The sequence below is a fragment of the Amaranthus tricolor genome, chromosome 14 (assembly GCF_026212465.1).
Source record: "Amaranthus tricolor cultivar Red isolate AtriRed21 chromosome 14, ASM2621246v1, whole genome shotgun sequence".
NCBI classification, from domain to species: Eukaryota; Viridiplantae; Streptophyta; class Magnoliopsida; order Caryophyllales; family Amaranthaceae; genus Amaranthus; species Amaranthus tricolor.
In genome coordinates this window covers 7,851,919-7,868,349 of record NC_080060.1, presented here as the reverse complement: position 1 = coordinate 7,868,349, position 16,431 = coordinate 7,851,919, and the positions used below count along the sequence as shown (strand labels likewise).

Sequence of the window (16,431 nt, the reverse complement as noted above, 5' to 3'; positions counted from 1 at the left end):
TTAAATAACACAAAGACATAAGAGAAAACAAATAAATTAAAAAAACTAACATATTCCGCTCTGCTTTCAGCTGGACCAAAACCGGCACTCAACCCTTCGCTGGGGAGGACGTATGGGTGGGAGCACACTCTAAACCAGTCAACGTAACTAGGATCAGCCTCTGAGGGAACAGATGCCCGAAGAAGTGCCTGATCACCAAGGCGGACACAATAGGGGAACCTACTCCATGCCTCCGTGTAAATAGGCAGAGAAGCAAAGGTCACGGAATAGGTACCGTGTGCCGGTCGTAAGGCTTGGGTTGGTCTCATAGAAGGGAGGAATAGCCTGCACAAAGCCGACTTGTCGCACTGTCCTCTCCGGCAAATACATCTCGACGATATCAAAGCAAGTGATACCCCCAATGTAGGTGGTGCGTAGGTGCTCATTTAGCAATGCCCTTGGAGAAGTCATGTACGGAGTCCATTCCATCTGCATACAAGCAAAGTTAACACATAAAAATAATCTAAAATTAAAATAACATGAATAACAAAGTGTGATGTGATGTATAATACCTGAGTTTTTGTCATGCAGTCCAATATACTCCTGCAGTCCCTCAGCCTGTTGATCTCACGACCTGGCTTGGGCGTGGACCACATCTCCGCCCTAGTCTTATTAGACACATCTGCTTGGCGAGGATGAGGGCTAAAAGCCGGAAAGTACTCGTAAATCCATGTCTGAAGCAATGTCAGGCAACCAGCAATGGTCTTGCAACCAACCCTAGACGCCATTCCCAGTTGCCGATACATGTAGGCCAGCGTCACCGCACCCCAGGCGATCTCATCCTAATCGACGTTGACAGTAAGTATCGGGTGAGGTCGCATGCCGGTTCTGGTCTTATCCGCCAGCTGTGTAGAGCCAAAAATAGCCATGTAATAGGCTGTCGACTGGGTATCCATAGCCTGGGACCGATGGCACAATTGCATAACTTCAGCAACGTTGATGCAACCTGCCTTGAATATCCCTTTCCGTCATAGCTCGGCCATGGGCTCCTCGAACAGACCAGCAACAGCGAGCTTCCACTCCCTCTCAGCAAGTTCAGCCGGTAGTGAACCTTCAATACCTATGCCCAATATGCGTTGCACGTCGTGCAACATGTAACACCCCGTAATTTATCGGGTTTAAGAAATAATATAATAAAATAAAATAAATACGTATTATTAAATTATATTATTTCACATAGATAATTTTAAGAAATAAAGTGAGTTAAAATTTTAACGGTAACGAGTTTTATCGCGTACGAGGCTATCGCGTAACGTTTCTTTCTATTTTAACAATAATATAATAATGACTTAATTAATTAATTAAATTAAATTAAAAAAAAAATAATTGAGAGGGGAGTGAAGGGGTGGCCGGTTGTTGTGAGGAGGAATGGGAGGAGTTTGTAACTCCTCTCATAAGTGAGTATTATGGCACATTAAGCTCACCTCTTAAGTGCCTATTAATCCTTAAGCATCATTTGAGTTTCCTCACTTTTCCTAAGCTTTCAAGGTGAACAAAATTCAGAAAATTTTCCTCTTTTCTTGCTCTTGTTTCGGTATTCAAGAAGAAAAAAAAAAAACTTTGTTCAATCCAATCTTCAAATCAAAGGGTAAGTAAGTTGAGTTGTTATTTATAAATTTTATTTATAAGAAATTCTAGTATGAGATTATATAATATTTCTTTCAATATGATGATATCCTATGACTTATTAGGAGGATTGAGTATTTTATATAAGTTTTCTTTAATAATCCTTTGATAAAATTGATTTGTTAAAAGGGTTAAATCATATTTCTGTTATGCAAAATTTTCCTTGATTTACATTCTTTAACAAAGTTTAAATTTGTTATAAGAATAAAGTCTATTCAAATGTTAAATTGAATTTATTTTACGATTTATATTTCTCTAACAAGATTTTAGTTTGTTAGATGAAATTTTAAGTGTGTGGATTAAGTGATGTAAGTATCCATGAGTTTATAAATCCTTTAACAAAATTTGATTTGTTTAAAGGATTGTCCTTATATATATATGTTCGATTTAAAATAAAAAAAAAATGTTGGTTTATGATTCTCTACAAAATTTAAATTTGTTAAGAGGATCAAATATTTAATTTACTTATCATGGTTATGAAATTTTAAATGTTCTTGAAGATCTTGAGGATGAGTATGTCTTAAGTTGTTAGCCTTATGTTTTGATGATGGCTTAGATTGTTGATGGACTTTGTGTATTGCCAAATGTGTGGAAATATCAAGTGGTTGTGTGATAGGAAAAGTGGTCTTGTTTGTTTTATCTTAGTAGAATGAAAATTCGGTTTCGGTTGGTGTGTAGATTATGAGATTTAAAAAGGATTTAATAATTCGAATAATAAAATAAAAAAAAAATAATAATTAAAGTAAAAGGGGATTCCGGACAGCAACTGCTGCCTCGGTGGTGGCGCCCCGATCCGAGTGTCGGGTGTGTTTTCGTTGTTGTTTTAATTACCCGTTGCGTTAAAAACTCGTTAAACGCTTAAAATAATTAAAAATAGTAAATGAATGTTAGAAATTACGAAAATTGGTACCCAAGGTAATTGACGCGTTCCAAACGCAATGGCGAAGTCGGATTTTTCGTTTGAATTTTCTAATCTGTCCGAAATGGCCCTTAAAGTTTCTGGTCAGAATGTGGAATTTGGAACCTTTGGGAATTAGATGTAAACAATTAAAAATTATCTAGTCTTAGTGATATTTTGGCGTATGGGGTGGATTAAATGTGTAAACACGTCCTAATACGTGATCGTTTTGTGTGTGTGTTATTTAGGACCTCGATTCATAAGAGGGCGAAATTTCTGTCGTGCTTGAACTTCGTTGTTGCAGCGCTTAAAGGTACACGCTTAGACCATACTGTTTATGTGGTTGTGCAAGTAGTGTTGTTTCATTTCTAATCGAGGCTTGTAAATCACATAAGGATTAGACATCTCAAATAATTTGAAGGAAATTAATTGGAAATTGAGAATTTGTGTGTTTGTCACCCAAAGGGGTTGACGTTTGGTTATGTTACCCAAAGGGGTTAAAGTTTGGTTTGGAATATTATAATTATTTGTTCCCATGGCAGTTTTGGATCATTACGGTCACCATGGGGGTATGCATACTTTAGCCTTTGGCGACCCAAATAGGACGGGCAACGTCTTAGGTCGGTGGTTGCCTTGGGATTAGCTCTCCCAAGTGTATTCCTCCAAAAATATTTAAATTTATACTTGAACGACCCGAACAGGACGAGCAACGTTACAAGTTGGAATTATCTAAAAATGAATGGTTTATACTTGAACGACCCGAACAGGACGGGCAACGTTACAAGTTGGGATTAATTAATAATAATGTATTAGAGCCTATGCATGCTAGGAAGAACAATGTGCTTGTTTTCAACCTGATTGATAATTGTATGATGTCTCTGACGTGTATTGGTTTGTTTCTTTGGAACCTACTATGTGTTGTCTTACGACGACTAGTAGGTTGATTGCAGGTGGGGTCAGGAGTGAGATCTCGACGTAGAACCCGTAATAAGCAAGACTATGTATTATCTTTTATATTAGATTATGAATAGACTATGTCTCTGTAATTAATGTAACAAAAGAGATAGTTTTCTTTTCGCTTCCGCTATTTCGATTAGTTTGTTTAGAGGCCTCTAGGCTCTCGAGTTGTACGTTAGAGTTTCCGCTGACTTATTACCTTTCACATTGGTCTTGCATTCTGTTTATCTATATTTCTTTATCGACGGAACGTTGACGGTCTTAGAGAAAAGTCTTCTCTAGAGTCCAAAAAGGTGAACCGGAATTTGTATTTTCATATGGATTTCCGGGTCACTTAAACCGGACCGTTACACAACATAATCGTCATCTCCTCCCATGGCATGTGGAAGGTGTTCGTATCCGGCTGCCACCTCTCCATGAAGGCCGATATCAAAGCACAGTCAATGTGCTAGTGCATAATATAGGTTAGCCGGCCGAGGGGAGTGGCAGGTAGAACATCATAAAGCGCATCAGACATATCCCGCAGTCCGATGATCGCCTCCAACGGCTTCTTTCTACTACAACACTCCAGAACCGGAGGCGTACGCTCAGAGCCGTCAAAAATAACTTTAGCTATGTGCCCGCCAAAGCTGGGTACCAGGCGCGTATTTGTGGGCCCTCCGGGCTGGGGCGATGTGACCAACCAGTCCGTTCCAGCGGACTGTGAGCGCCTGCTCCCCTGTGGCGACTCATTATCAACGTGACTATGTCCGGCACGCTCAGATGCACCTGAAGAACTAGAGCCGGCACGTGCGAATTTACCGTCGGGCCCGCAGAGAACGGTCCAGTCCACTGGGCGAACAACAGCGCCTTGGTACTCAACATCATCAGCATCATTATCATTACTAGAAACCCCCCAACTACTCTAGAGGCTGCTAGCCTAGTCATTAAATCGAGTGCGCACTTGGTGCAGCGTACTCGACCGTTGGGCCTCACTGTGTCTGGCAGCCTCTTCCTGCCTAGCCCTCCTAGCAGAGCCCGTTAACCCCCCTCTCGTGAGGGTTCCCTCTAAGTAGGGTAGGCTTAGAACTATTCCCGCTCAACAAGTTTCTAAAAAAACCCTTTCCTTTCCCGTGAGCACCAGCTATTTACTACAATTTTGATAATTTAATTAACTATTATTAATAAATATAAATATTCAAACGTTACGTTAAATTAACCACATGAACAAAAGATAATAATTAATTAACATATTAAACTACTCATTATCAACAAATATAATTTAACAACAAAAATATTTAATTAATCATTATCAACAAATATAATTTAACAAAATATTAATTATTATTATTATTATTATTATTATTATTATTATTATTATTATTATTATTATAATTAATTTTCTAAATTAACAATAATCATCATCATCATAATAATAATAATAATAATAATAATAATAATAATAATAATAATAATAATAATAATAATAACAACAACAACAAAAATAATAATAATCATAACAATAATAACAAAAACAATAATAATAATAATAATCATAACACTAATAACAAAAACAATATTTAAAAATAACATTAAAGAAAAATTTACTAACAATAACAATAATAACAACAACATCACCAACAAAAATAATAAAAATAATATTTAAAAGAATAATAAAAGTTAATAATAATAATAATAATAATAATAATAATAATAATAATAATAATAACATTTAAAAAAAATTAAATATAATACTTAAAAAATAAAAATTAATTATAATAATAATAACAGCAATCACACTAATAATAATGATTAAAAAAATAAAAATTTAATTATAATAATAATAATAATAATAATAATAATAATAATAATAATAATAATAATAATAATAATAATCACAATAATAATAATAATAATAATAATAATAATAATAATAATAATAATAATAATAATAATAAATATAAAATTAATAATAGTTATTTCAAAAAAAAAGGAAAAAAAAAGTGAGTCCCACGCGACTCATTTTTTTTTTAATTTAAAATAATACGATTCGAATAAAAATTACCTCGATTTTTATTTGTGGATTGAATTCCTTAGCTTTTGATCCAAAAATTTTATGTTATAATTTTTTTAAGTGTGATAAAGGTGTTATTTAGTGAGGTTAGAATATATAAAAAAAATTTTAAATTCAGAGGCAAAATCATAATTTCATTAAGGGATGCGATAAAATGAAAAAAATAGCGGTATTTAAAGATTGGGATAAAATAAATGAAGTTGAATCCACCAATCCCAAGACAAAGAATAGTCTTGGGAGACACAATAACTCCAATTAATTTTACATGTTTTATTATTTTCTCTTTCTTCACTCTTGATGCAATCAATCCTTTTAATTTGTAAGTTTATTGTTTTTCCTCTGTTGACTTTCTTGCTTATTCAATCACCATACTCTTTATTTTCACATTCAATATTCCGTTTGTTGCAGATGAGTAATTTGCATTTTTCAGAAGGAAGGAAGAGGTTTGTTTGGCCTTGTTTAATTGGTTAATCATAATGTTTGATTTTTAATTTTCTTCTCTACCTTGAGATCTTTAAATTTAGTGCTAGGGGTTTTAGGGTTTCTAAATTCGGAATTGTTGTTTTCTCGATTTATTACAGTTTGATTAAATGGCGTCAAATCCTTCATTTGAGTTGGAGGATCAAACGGATGAGGATTTCTTTGATAAGCTTGTTAACGATGATGATGATGATGATGATGATGATGTTAGCTCCAAACCCACTGGATAAATAAATTCCGCTCATGTTTTGGATGACGAAAATGACTCTGATGAATTAAAAGCTTTTGCTAATTTGAGTATTGGTGAGGCTAGTATGTCTAATAGTGGCTCTGAAACAAAGGATGATCAGTTTCTGTTGAAAAAAAAAATGAAAAAGAGCTTATTGGTGGGGAGGATAATTCGATAGTATCGTTGTTGGATTTTCCTGTTTTGGAGATGGACCGGTGTTAGAGGATGCAGGGGTTGCTGGTTTTGAGGCGAATTCTGGTTTGAGGAATGAGGGTAGTTGTTCACCAACTAGTGATGTTAACTGTTAAGGAGATCTAGTGGAGCGCCTTCACTAATTTAGCTAGTGGTGAGGATGATGATTTCTTTGCTAGTTTAGGAGAAGGGGGAATGGAAAATCTCAAGATTGAAGCTAAAGTTGTACCGGAGCATGAAATTAGCAATAATGCTACTACTGTAGAAACTTTAAATAATTATAGTTATACTGAGTATCAAGGTAGTGCAGAGGCTATCACCGAACAAATTCCAAATGGGGTCGATACGAATAGCATTGAGTACGCCGAACAAATTCCAAATGGAATCGATATGAAGAGTATTAAGTATTGGGAAAGTCTCTACCCCGGATGGAAATATGATCCCTTCACTGGGCAGTGGTATCAGGCATAAAGCCATAAAACTGCTGATGGGCAGGGGAGTTTTTTACCACTTCTGACATAGTACAAGGGACTTTTGGTGTTATTGGAGACAATGTATGGGAGCCTTCTAATGTTCAGTCATCTCAACTTTGACATGCTTCGGTAACAGCTCAATCTCTTGTTGAAAATGTGAGTCAATGTAATAGAACTGAAAATGTATCTAGTTGGAATAATGGCATGCAACAGAAGGATAATTGTCAGTATCCAGCACATATGGTTTTTGATCCTTAATACCCTGGATGGTATTATGATACGTTTGCCCAAGAATGGCGTTCATTGGAATCTTATCATGCATCAGAGCTGTCAACAAGTCAAATACATGATAAGCAGGCTCAAAATGTTGCTACATCCTCTGTAGAGTACTACAGTCAACAGGGCGCAAATGCTCAGTTTGTTATGGAAAGTAGATCTACTGCCCATTCCACTGTGGCTCAGCAAAGCTCTGGTGAATTCAATATGTATTCCCATAGTCAAGGGGGACAACTTTCCTTTGATTCTCCTGGGCCCTTGACAGTTCATGAGCAAATGAGTTCGAATAATGATAATTCAAACTGGGTTGGTGGACTGAAAAAAGTTTCTGAGGAGAATAGCTTTCAACTTGTTAACCGTACTCAACAAAGTACTGATTTTTACAATAATCAACTTCCAGTTTCTGTTGGTCAACCTTTGTTTTCTAATGGCCACCATGTTGCCTATTCACCAAGTGAGGGAAAGTCCTCTGCAGGCCGTCCTCCTCATGCTTTAGTTACATTTGGGTTTGGGGGTAAACTTGTAGTTATGAAAGATACAACTGTTGGGTTCTCCTCACTTGGGAGCAAGGTATAGCCACTCACGTAACTCATTACCATGTCTAGTTAATATAGCTTTAATCCTTGTTCCGGTGAATGCATCTTCATGCCTCATAACTCATTTTTTGCCTTTTCCTCTTGCAGAATAGTGATGGATGTTTCTTATTTGTACACAATTTGATGGAATTTGTAACTATTAACAATGATTCTTCTAGCACTAAGACACACACGTGTAGCTATTTCTGGGTAATTGCCTTGTGAAATTAAAAAAAAAAAAAAAAGGGAAAAGGAAGATAAGTAGACTTAAAAGCAATATCCCTGCACATTGTACAATTGGCATTTTAAATTCATATTGCTTTGTAGTCTCTTCCTTTGTGAAAGATGTTAGATTGAAGTAGTATTGCTCTCCTGTTTGCCCAAGTTTTATAAAAGCAATATTTTGTAGGTGTTCTTGGAGAATACCCCAAACAGATTAATTAAAAGTTGTGATTAGAGAAATCAATAAAATTTGAGATTATTCGAGTAATTTTTTCTTCTCTAAATTGATGTCTTAATCAATTTTAATATGTCCGATTTACTCCAAAAAAATTTCAAAGCCATTAATTCCACAAGTGTTGTTTTTGCATCCACGTATACTCATTCTATTATTACGTTTTAAATTTATGTACTCGATAGTTAAGGCTATACTTAGGGAGATACTATCGTCTAAATGAGAAGCTAAACTCGTTTGTTTTTCGGTTATTGAAGATTTATTGCCATATTAGATCGGAGGGGGTGGATTGGTAATATATCTTGTATTAACTTAGTCCACATAAAAATAGTGTGCACTAAAAATATACAATCAATTTATATGAATTTATTTTGTACTTTACTATTTGCTTGACTTTGAGTTCAACTTAGTTCAAAAAATTCTCTTAGCATTGTTTTGAATTGTCTACACAATTATTGAGATTATAAAATCAATTTATAATTTATTTTGTACAACAAAAATACAACTTTCACTTGTGTTCCAAGAAAATAAGAGAAAGTTCATTTTATTATGCTTTGTTCTATTCAAGTTCATTTTATTATGCTTTGTTCTATCCAAGAACTCTTCAACGTAATGCAAACATGGTTGAAGTGGTAAACAAAAATTTGACCCGTAAACATGATCCATTTACCAATCCATGAAAGCTTTCTCCACCCCTTGAATTTGCAACACTAAAGCTTAGTGCAGTGCCACATGCTTTACTAATCTTCTCGCGAATTGCGAATTAAAAAAGCAAATTATGGTCAGTTTGAGCTATTTCGGGCAAATTTTAGCGAATAGCGAATTCAAAAAGTGAATTAGCTAGCGAATTAATCACTGGCATAGTGCATCTTTAGTAGAGCTTGTTAAACCCAGAAGGCGGTGGGGAGTCACTCAATCGGCTAGGTAAGAAAGCTTCCCTTTCTAAAGAAACTTGTAGAGTTGCCATAACCTTACAGAAAGAAACCAATAAAATAGGGGAAGCACAAAAGGCATATGCAAATACAGCAAATGCTCTCACAACTCCATCCTTATACCATGGAACTGCCATGACTAGGAGCACCCCAAATGTGCCAAGACACGGTGTCAGCACAGCTAGCGCTGGCAGGAGGAAAGCGTTGATTGCGATGGAACAAAGGGAGAATGATCCTAACAAGTAAAGACTCCACCCTATGACGGGATGAATGGTGTTAGGTATTACGAAGAAGGGTACAACATAAGCTGCTATAATGGATACCATAGCCAAGAATTTCAGACTAGTGTTATGTATTATAACACTCTTGCTGTCAAAACGACAATAGCGAAGCTTCGAGAAGTTTGGTCGAGCTAAACGAGTAATGGCTATGACTCCCAAGTATACAAGCACCTCAAGGATCACTATGGGCATCTCTGCAGCATACCTACACAAAGAAACATACTTATGTGAACCAAAGATCATGATATGAAGAGGAGAGGAAAGTAAGGAATGTATCTTACCCAAGAGTTTTGCGACGTTGTTCATGCCATGAGAAACCTAAAGGAAGAACTGGCCACGACCACCAATACCATGGTTTCATCCATACTGCTCCGGGGAAGGTTATTACACTGTTCGGTCCACAGGGTACATTCCAACGAAGTTTCAAGTCTAGAAAAAGAAACATATTTCATAAACACACGAGGAATGAAAGAAACATGTGCCACACCCACACATCTAATCCAACGGATCTCATGTGTGGAGGCATGATTGTTAGAGTATATAACATATTCTCGAGCCTCAACCATTCGTTTAAGCTTTTGGTTGATTTGGTTCCTTAACACGGTTTTGGAAGCCAATGTTATAAGAGTTCATGAGTTTGAATCTTAACTACCCCTCATTTAAAGTGGAACATTCAGTGTCAGGTATGAAAAGGGCTTGTTCTATATCTACATTTCTAGCCCAAATGGTTGTCGTGTGAGGGGCGTGTTAGAGTGTATAACATATTCAGGGGCTTTATTCATCAGGTTAAGCATTTGGTTAAGTTGGTTCCTTTGACGTGGTATCAGAAGCCAATGTAAAAAGAGGTCACATGTTCGAATCTCAACCACCCCTCATTTTAAGTGCAACATTCAGTGCCAGGTATGAGGAAAATCTGTCCTACATCCATATTTTAGTCCAAGGAGGCAGCGGCTCTCGTGTGAGGGGGTGCATTTATAACATATCGTGGAGCCTCAACCATCAGCTCAAGCTTTTAGTTGAGTTCCTTGACAATGCAATGACTTTTGATCAAGAGAAGTAACAAACAAGTACTTACAATAATAAGACGCATCCATTTGGTAACCCAAAGGAAGCCTAAAGTGCCCATCAAGTTTAGACTCATTAAGTGGTGGATAAAACATAGGCATATCAAGCAAGTTAGAGAAGTATCCCCCAATAAAACCCTGATCAGCTTTATCTTCATTTGGCCTTTCGATTTCGAGTTGATGAATCATATCTTTGAACACTTTTGCTGATGGCTGTAACACAAACAATCCAGTGTGGAATATGCAAGGATTTATGAAGGCTGCACAAAATGAACCACATTGAAACAATTCATCTGTGTTTTGTAGGAAAAGATTGTCAGCATCAAGCATGATCACCCTTTCATACTCAACTAGATTCCAAGCATACAATTTGTTCATGGTTAATTTGAATCTGTCATGATCATTGCTTGACATGTATGGATTATGTATGTTCTCTACTCTTACTACTTTTAGTCCATCTTCTACTTCCCTGCCAACACCAATAAATTTCATGTGTTTAATTAGTATTTAATAAAGAGATATGATACTTTATTATGTTAATACCAACTCTATTTCATTATACTTGCAACTGATAGTGATATTTTCCCCACAATATGTCACAATCAGTTACAAGTATTTCAAAATAGAGGTAATATGTAATCTATAGCAATTTAATTGGATCACAAATAGTTAATCTTATTTTTCTTTTTCTTTTCTTTTGTGGGCTCTTCCTTTGTAAGAACCTCATATGCAAGGCGATATTCGAGTTGAGGGGCTCATTTAATCGCGATCTACTCGTGATGAGGGTATTGGTCTGTCTTCTTTCTCCCTTCCTCAAATCCTGCCTTGCACGGGATTCATTGAGATGATAATGATGATAAATATTTACTACTATATACCTCTAAATTTACACGTTTAATTGAAAAAAACTCACATATTTGAACAATTGTGGATCTAAGGTAATAATATACACAACCCTAATGGTTGTATATGTATATTAGAAATAACACAGATTCTTGTATTTTTTTTAATTTAATATTGTGTTTGCTTTGAATTATATAAGATCCTTTAAAATACTTTATTACTATACCTTTTATTCTCTCATGAAATTTAAAATAATTTACTAAAACACACAATCGTTCTCAATTCACATATTTATATTTTTAACTCCAAAATTTATTTAAATGTTTTTTTTGCGTAGAATTTATTTAAATGTTTCATGTTAATGATATCATTTTCCTCGTTTTCTCTTATTATTATTACTCTCATTACATATTTTAAATGAGAATAACATGAAAAATCAGAAATACTTAAATTGATCAAATTCCACTAGGAGTAATTTATTCGTCACTAAATCATTAGTATTAATTAACATTATGTCTTGTATACACATTGAATTTGTAATATCATTATTATATATATATTAATTGTTTATTAGAATTAATATAACGACTTGATAATAAAATGAGTAGTTAATTATAATGAGGAAACGGGGCATCCTAGTAATAACCCACATTATTATTATTATTTATTATAATGAGAAAAATGAATAACTTGAATAAATAAAATGTTAACTTTTAAATTAAAAAATTATCTCTAATATAATAAAGATTACTTCAGTGTTATTATATAATGATAAACATAGTGTGCAACCAGTGATATAATACTTTTCCTTCATGACTTCAAAAAGTATTTGAAACAATCTAAGATATTTTTGTTTAAAAACTTGTTTATCCATAATATTTAGTTTTAAGAACTTATAAATCCACATTAAAATAACATATAGATTTATCTATTTAGAGAAAATAAAATCATTTAGATAGAAAATAAGGAAAATATTGAAACTGATGCTTAGAATGAACAAAGTCCACACAAAAACTTACTCCAATATTTCGTATTAAGTTATTATTAATTATTTAAATGATTTATGAGTTACGGCCTTAATATTTAGGTCATTTGCCAATTCCATTTTTAATCTTATTATTTTGCAAATTATAGTTACTAAATTATTAGTTTTACAGTATTCAGACCAAATCATAGAATTTCGACTACTGACCTAAAATTTCAACCACAAAATGTTCGAAATATTGTGATTTGACATAAAACGCTGAATTTTGATACTTTGTTGGTTGTAGTTTACAAATAAAAAATATTAATGTTGTAATTCGCAAATAACGTAAACTTTAAGAGTGTAATTTGCAAATAATTCTAATTATTAATTGAAAATTGTTGGAAATACTTCACATGTGAGACAAGATCTCACATCGATAAAATAGTGGATTGTAGACTTGTATAAATATTAGGTGGGCTAATCCTCCTATAGTTTTGGGATAATATATATTTTCTTAGCTTATAAAACGTATGCACCTCGTATTACTCAGATTATGTGCTAGTATTCACAATAAATCCAGCTCAATTTAAGAAGCTCAATTTAACGGAATCTTTCTCTAAGAAACAAAGAAATGAAATTATATAAGAAAGCAAAGTCTTACATGGAATGAACCCAACGAAGAGGAACATCAATGGAGGCAATGACAACAAGATCAGCTTGAACGTTAAGTTTATCAAGGGACCTCATCATGACACGTGTAGCGACATAAAACTCGTAGTCTCTTGGTGTTCCCATGTACATCATCGTAGCATATGCATTCTTATTCTTGTTCTTGTTATTGCTCTTGCTCGATATTTTGCCTTCCGCCACGGCTATCAATAATAAACTTATCAACACCACCATCGCCACCCTAAACTCCGCCCTGGACCACCGCATCTTAAATAGACGATGATTGTGCGTGCTCTTGTAAATTTATTAATAATGGTTATAACAATATTAATTACTTTTTGCTAAAATTATCGAGTATTTATTATTTGATGGACGTATTAAGGAAAGTATGTATAAAAGTATAAAGACTAGCTAGGAAACGTATTATGAGAGTTTGGATTGTGAAACGGCACAAAAGGTACGGTTTAGCTACGACAAAATGAGGTTTGGGCATCTTATTATTTATAGAATAACTAATCAACTTGATGGTGGATAGTGGATAGTGGATAGTTATAATTAAGTAAGGAATGGAAGCAAGAAGGAAATTTATGGAATGGGCATTGCAATTAGTCATCTTGGGTTTATAGAATTTTTATAAAGTGAATATTAGGAGCATGGTATGTTGTACTAGCATCCACACTTATACTATATCAAATTATCAATCATGAAAATATGTATTTTTATTGAACAAATAAAAATTAAATACTTAAATAAAATTTCAGGTTGAATTCGAGTTAGAGTTTGATGTCAAGTTGAATAAATATTAGAGTCAGTGTTTAGTTGAATTGTTCAGTTAGTGTGCTAAACTGATGATGGTTGATTTTTTGTTGTAGTTGCTAGAGTTGAAAACAGTTGTTACTTCCTTAATTTTTATCTACATGTTTTTCTTTATTTTCTATTATTTTTAATCTTATTTACTTATTTAGTTATTTTTAATTTTTCCCGTCATTTTTTTCATATGCGTAACAGTGAACTAATACAATCTTTTTGGAGACATAGGAAGTAAATACTATTGGATGCAGTATTAGTATGTATTACCCCATATTAGAGGTCTTTATTCTCATCAAGTTGATTTCGGGTCAAATTTTTCGAGTCGGTTTAAATTCAAATCTTGTATTCTCGTTGATTTTTACAAAATTGTAAATTTATTTGAAGTTAGGTCATTTTTGAAGGCAATTACATACAACAGGTCATTAGATTTGTTTTGAGCATCTTCACCCCAGATATTATTTAAATCCATAATAATAATAATAATAATAATAATAATAATAATTATTATTATTATTATTATTATTATTATTATAGGTGTACTTTGGCTTAGTCAAATTTAATTTCAACGCGCGTCGGTCAGAATTCAGAAATGAAAATTAAAAATCAGAGCATGTGAAAGCTCGCTGGAATTGGGTTTGAGTGTTTGACTTATTAAGCTTGCCAACTTCCTACTTCCTAGTGGTGTGTTTAGGATATTATTATTTGTTTTCTGGATAAATAAATATTTTTAAAATTGGAAAATTGTTCTTGTTAACCTAACTATCAAAATAATATCAACTGTGTCCCTAATATTTGAAAAAAAGATATACACCTAACTTTCAAAAAGATATTATTTGTTTTAGGAGGGGTTGGTGTACAGGAATAGAAATTTGTGGATAAAAATATGAGATTTGATTGTTGGAAATTTATATTTTTATTGACGGTCTATTTGATTAGTGGTACTAAATGATGGTAATGGAAATAATTTATATTGTAAAATTTTATTAAAAGTTTCATATCATTTCCATGGTAATGAAACTTTGGTCACAAAAAAGATTTTTTGTTTACCAATTTCCATTACCACCTAATACCACATCTCCAATGATAATGCATTGGAATGAATTTTATGAAAAAAAATGAGATGATTGAAGTTAGATAAGCATGTCCATCAAGATAGCCAAGAGATTTTTCAACCGAAATTACACTAGTTTTTCATTTCCATTACCACCGTTTATTACCACTTATAAAACTGGACGTCAGTCACTTATTTGATATGTTAATGGGAGTAAGTTGAAAATTGTGGATTTATATTGAAAATAAAATGTGAATTTACAATTTTGCCTCATTAGAAATCAAAAAACTTGTGAAGTTTTTTGTGAATAAGGGTATTTAAGTCTTTTCCAACCAAAACCTAATTCTCATCCTTTAATACTTGTCCGTCTATCCATTATAAATAAAAAGAGTGCAAGGCTTCTTCACTATTCATAGTTTGGAAATGAATAGTATTTTTGCGTAGTCACTTCCACTTCATCTTTGATGTTACACACATGTGGTGGATTGCATGTAGGTTGGTTTTTTTATTGTGTTTTTGCATGTAGGTTAGTGTTTTTGCTTAGTCATCTTCATTTAGGGTTACACATGTCATGGATTGCATGTATGTTTCCTTTTTCTATTGTATTTTTTCATGTAGGTTGTTTATATAATACACTAAACCAATTCTAATTCTTGATCAACATTGCTTCTCAACTTTTTCAAAGAAACCAAAATCAACACCCTCTGATTTTGGGTGATATAATTGAATTAGTCTTCTTTTTAATTTTTGATTTACATTCATTGTTTCAAGAAAGATTCTTATGTTGTTTTCTTATTGTTTTGGCAAGTTTTCTTCAATGCCGCATGCATTTGGGTAGATAAAAGATTAAGGTTTCTTTGAGTTGATTATGAACTTTTGTGGGTTCTGATCATGTATTAGATTTGGTTTTGATTAGGATTAGGATTAATTTTTGAATTCATGTATTAATATGAATTCATGTATTAGATTTGGTTTTGATTAATGATTTATTGAGCATGATTTGATCATGTATTAATATGAATTCATGAATTAGATTTATTGGGCATGATTTAAACAGAAATCAGTATATGCTTTTGTTTTTTGTCAAACTGATGGTTTTTGATCGCCTGATGTTTCCTATTAGTGTGACAAAATGTGGATTGTTGCTAATGAATGCAGATGATGGTTAAATGCTGAGCTGCTGCTAGAGCCAAATGAGTTGTTGTCGTGGGTTTTTGTCTAGGCTCATTGCAATTGGTTGTAGCTGTGTCTGTTTATGAAGAGTAGAAGCTGAGGTGGGCAGACACAGAGGCTCTGATGAAGGCTCTGGCCTGCTACTAACTGTTGTTAGTATCAGATGATGCGAGGATCATCTATTGTGAGATTTCGCATGTTGTTGAGGCATAGATAGTTATGCGTTGTATTGATTGATCCCGGTGTCTATTTCGTAACTAAATTTGTATAGAATTACTATCAAATTTGTATAGGCTAGATGATAGGTATACCTTTTGAGGTGTCGCCTCCCATCTAGCGTATGACTTCCTTAGAATAAACATTAATCAACCAACAGCTTTGATTATGAT

General features: G+C 33.6%; 1 protein-coding gene and 1 pseudogene across 1 annotated transcript; one reads left to right on the top strand and one right to left on the bottom strand.

Annotated features, from left to right (window-relative positions):
* Positions 1-5,886: 5,886 nt before the first annotated feature.
* Positions 5,887-8,635, top strand: LOC130799716 (protein transport protein SEC16A homolog; annotated as a pseudogene).
* A 146-nt stretch (positions 8,636-8,781) lies between these two features.
* On the bottom strand, positions 8,782-13,526 carry LOC130799717 (putative glucuronosyltransferase PGSIP8). The gene is made up of 4 exons (XM_057662921.1): positions 13,001-13,526; positions 10,541-10,998; positions 9,747-9,894; positions 8,782-9,670 (listed from the first exon to the last, which is right to left on the bottom strand). The coding sequence occupies exons 1-4, from the start codon at positions 13,273-13,275 to the stop codon at positions 9,124-9,126; spliced, it is 1,428 nt and encodes a 475-aa protein (XP_057518904.1). The 5' UTR covers positions 13,276-13,526; the 3' UTR covers positions 8,782-9,123.
* Between the last annotated feature and the right edge of the window lie 2,905 nt (positions 13,527-16,431).

What these genes read in the sequence shown, in the direction of transcription:
- LOC130799717 (XM_057662921.1), bottom strand. Translation starts at nt 13,275, where the DNA reads ATGCGGTGGTCCAGGGCGGAGTTTAGGGTGGCGATGGTGGTGTTGATA. An exon ending in CTTCGTTGGGTTCATTCCAT is followed by an intron (nt 10,999 to 13,000) that starts GTAAGACTTTGC and finishes TGGTGTTGGCAG; the next exon opens with GGAAGTAGAAGATGGACTAA. An exon ending in CAACGTCGCAAAACTCTTGG is followed by an intron (nt 9,671 to 9,746) that starts GTAAGATACATT and finishes TTCTTTGTGTAG; the next exon opens with GTATGCTGCAGAGATGCCCA.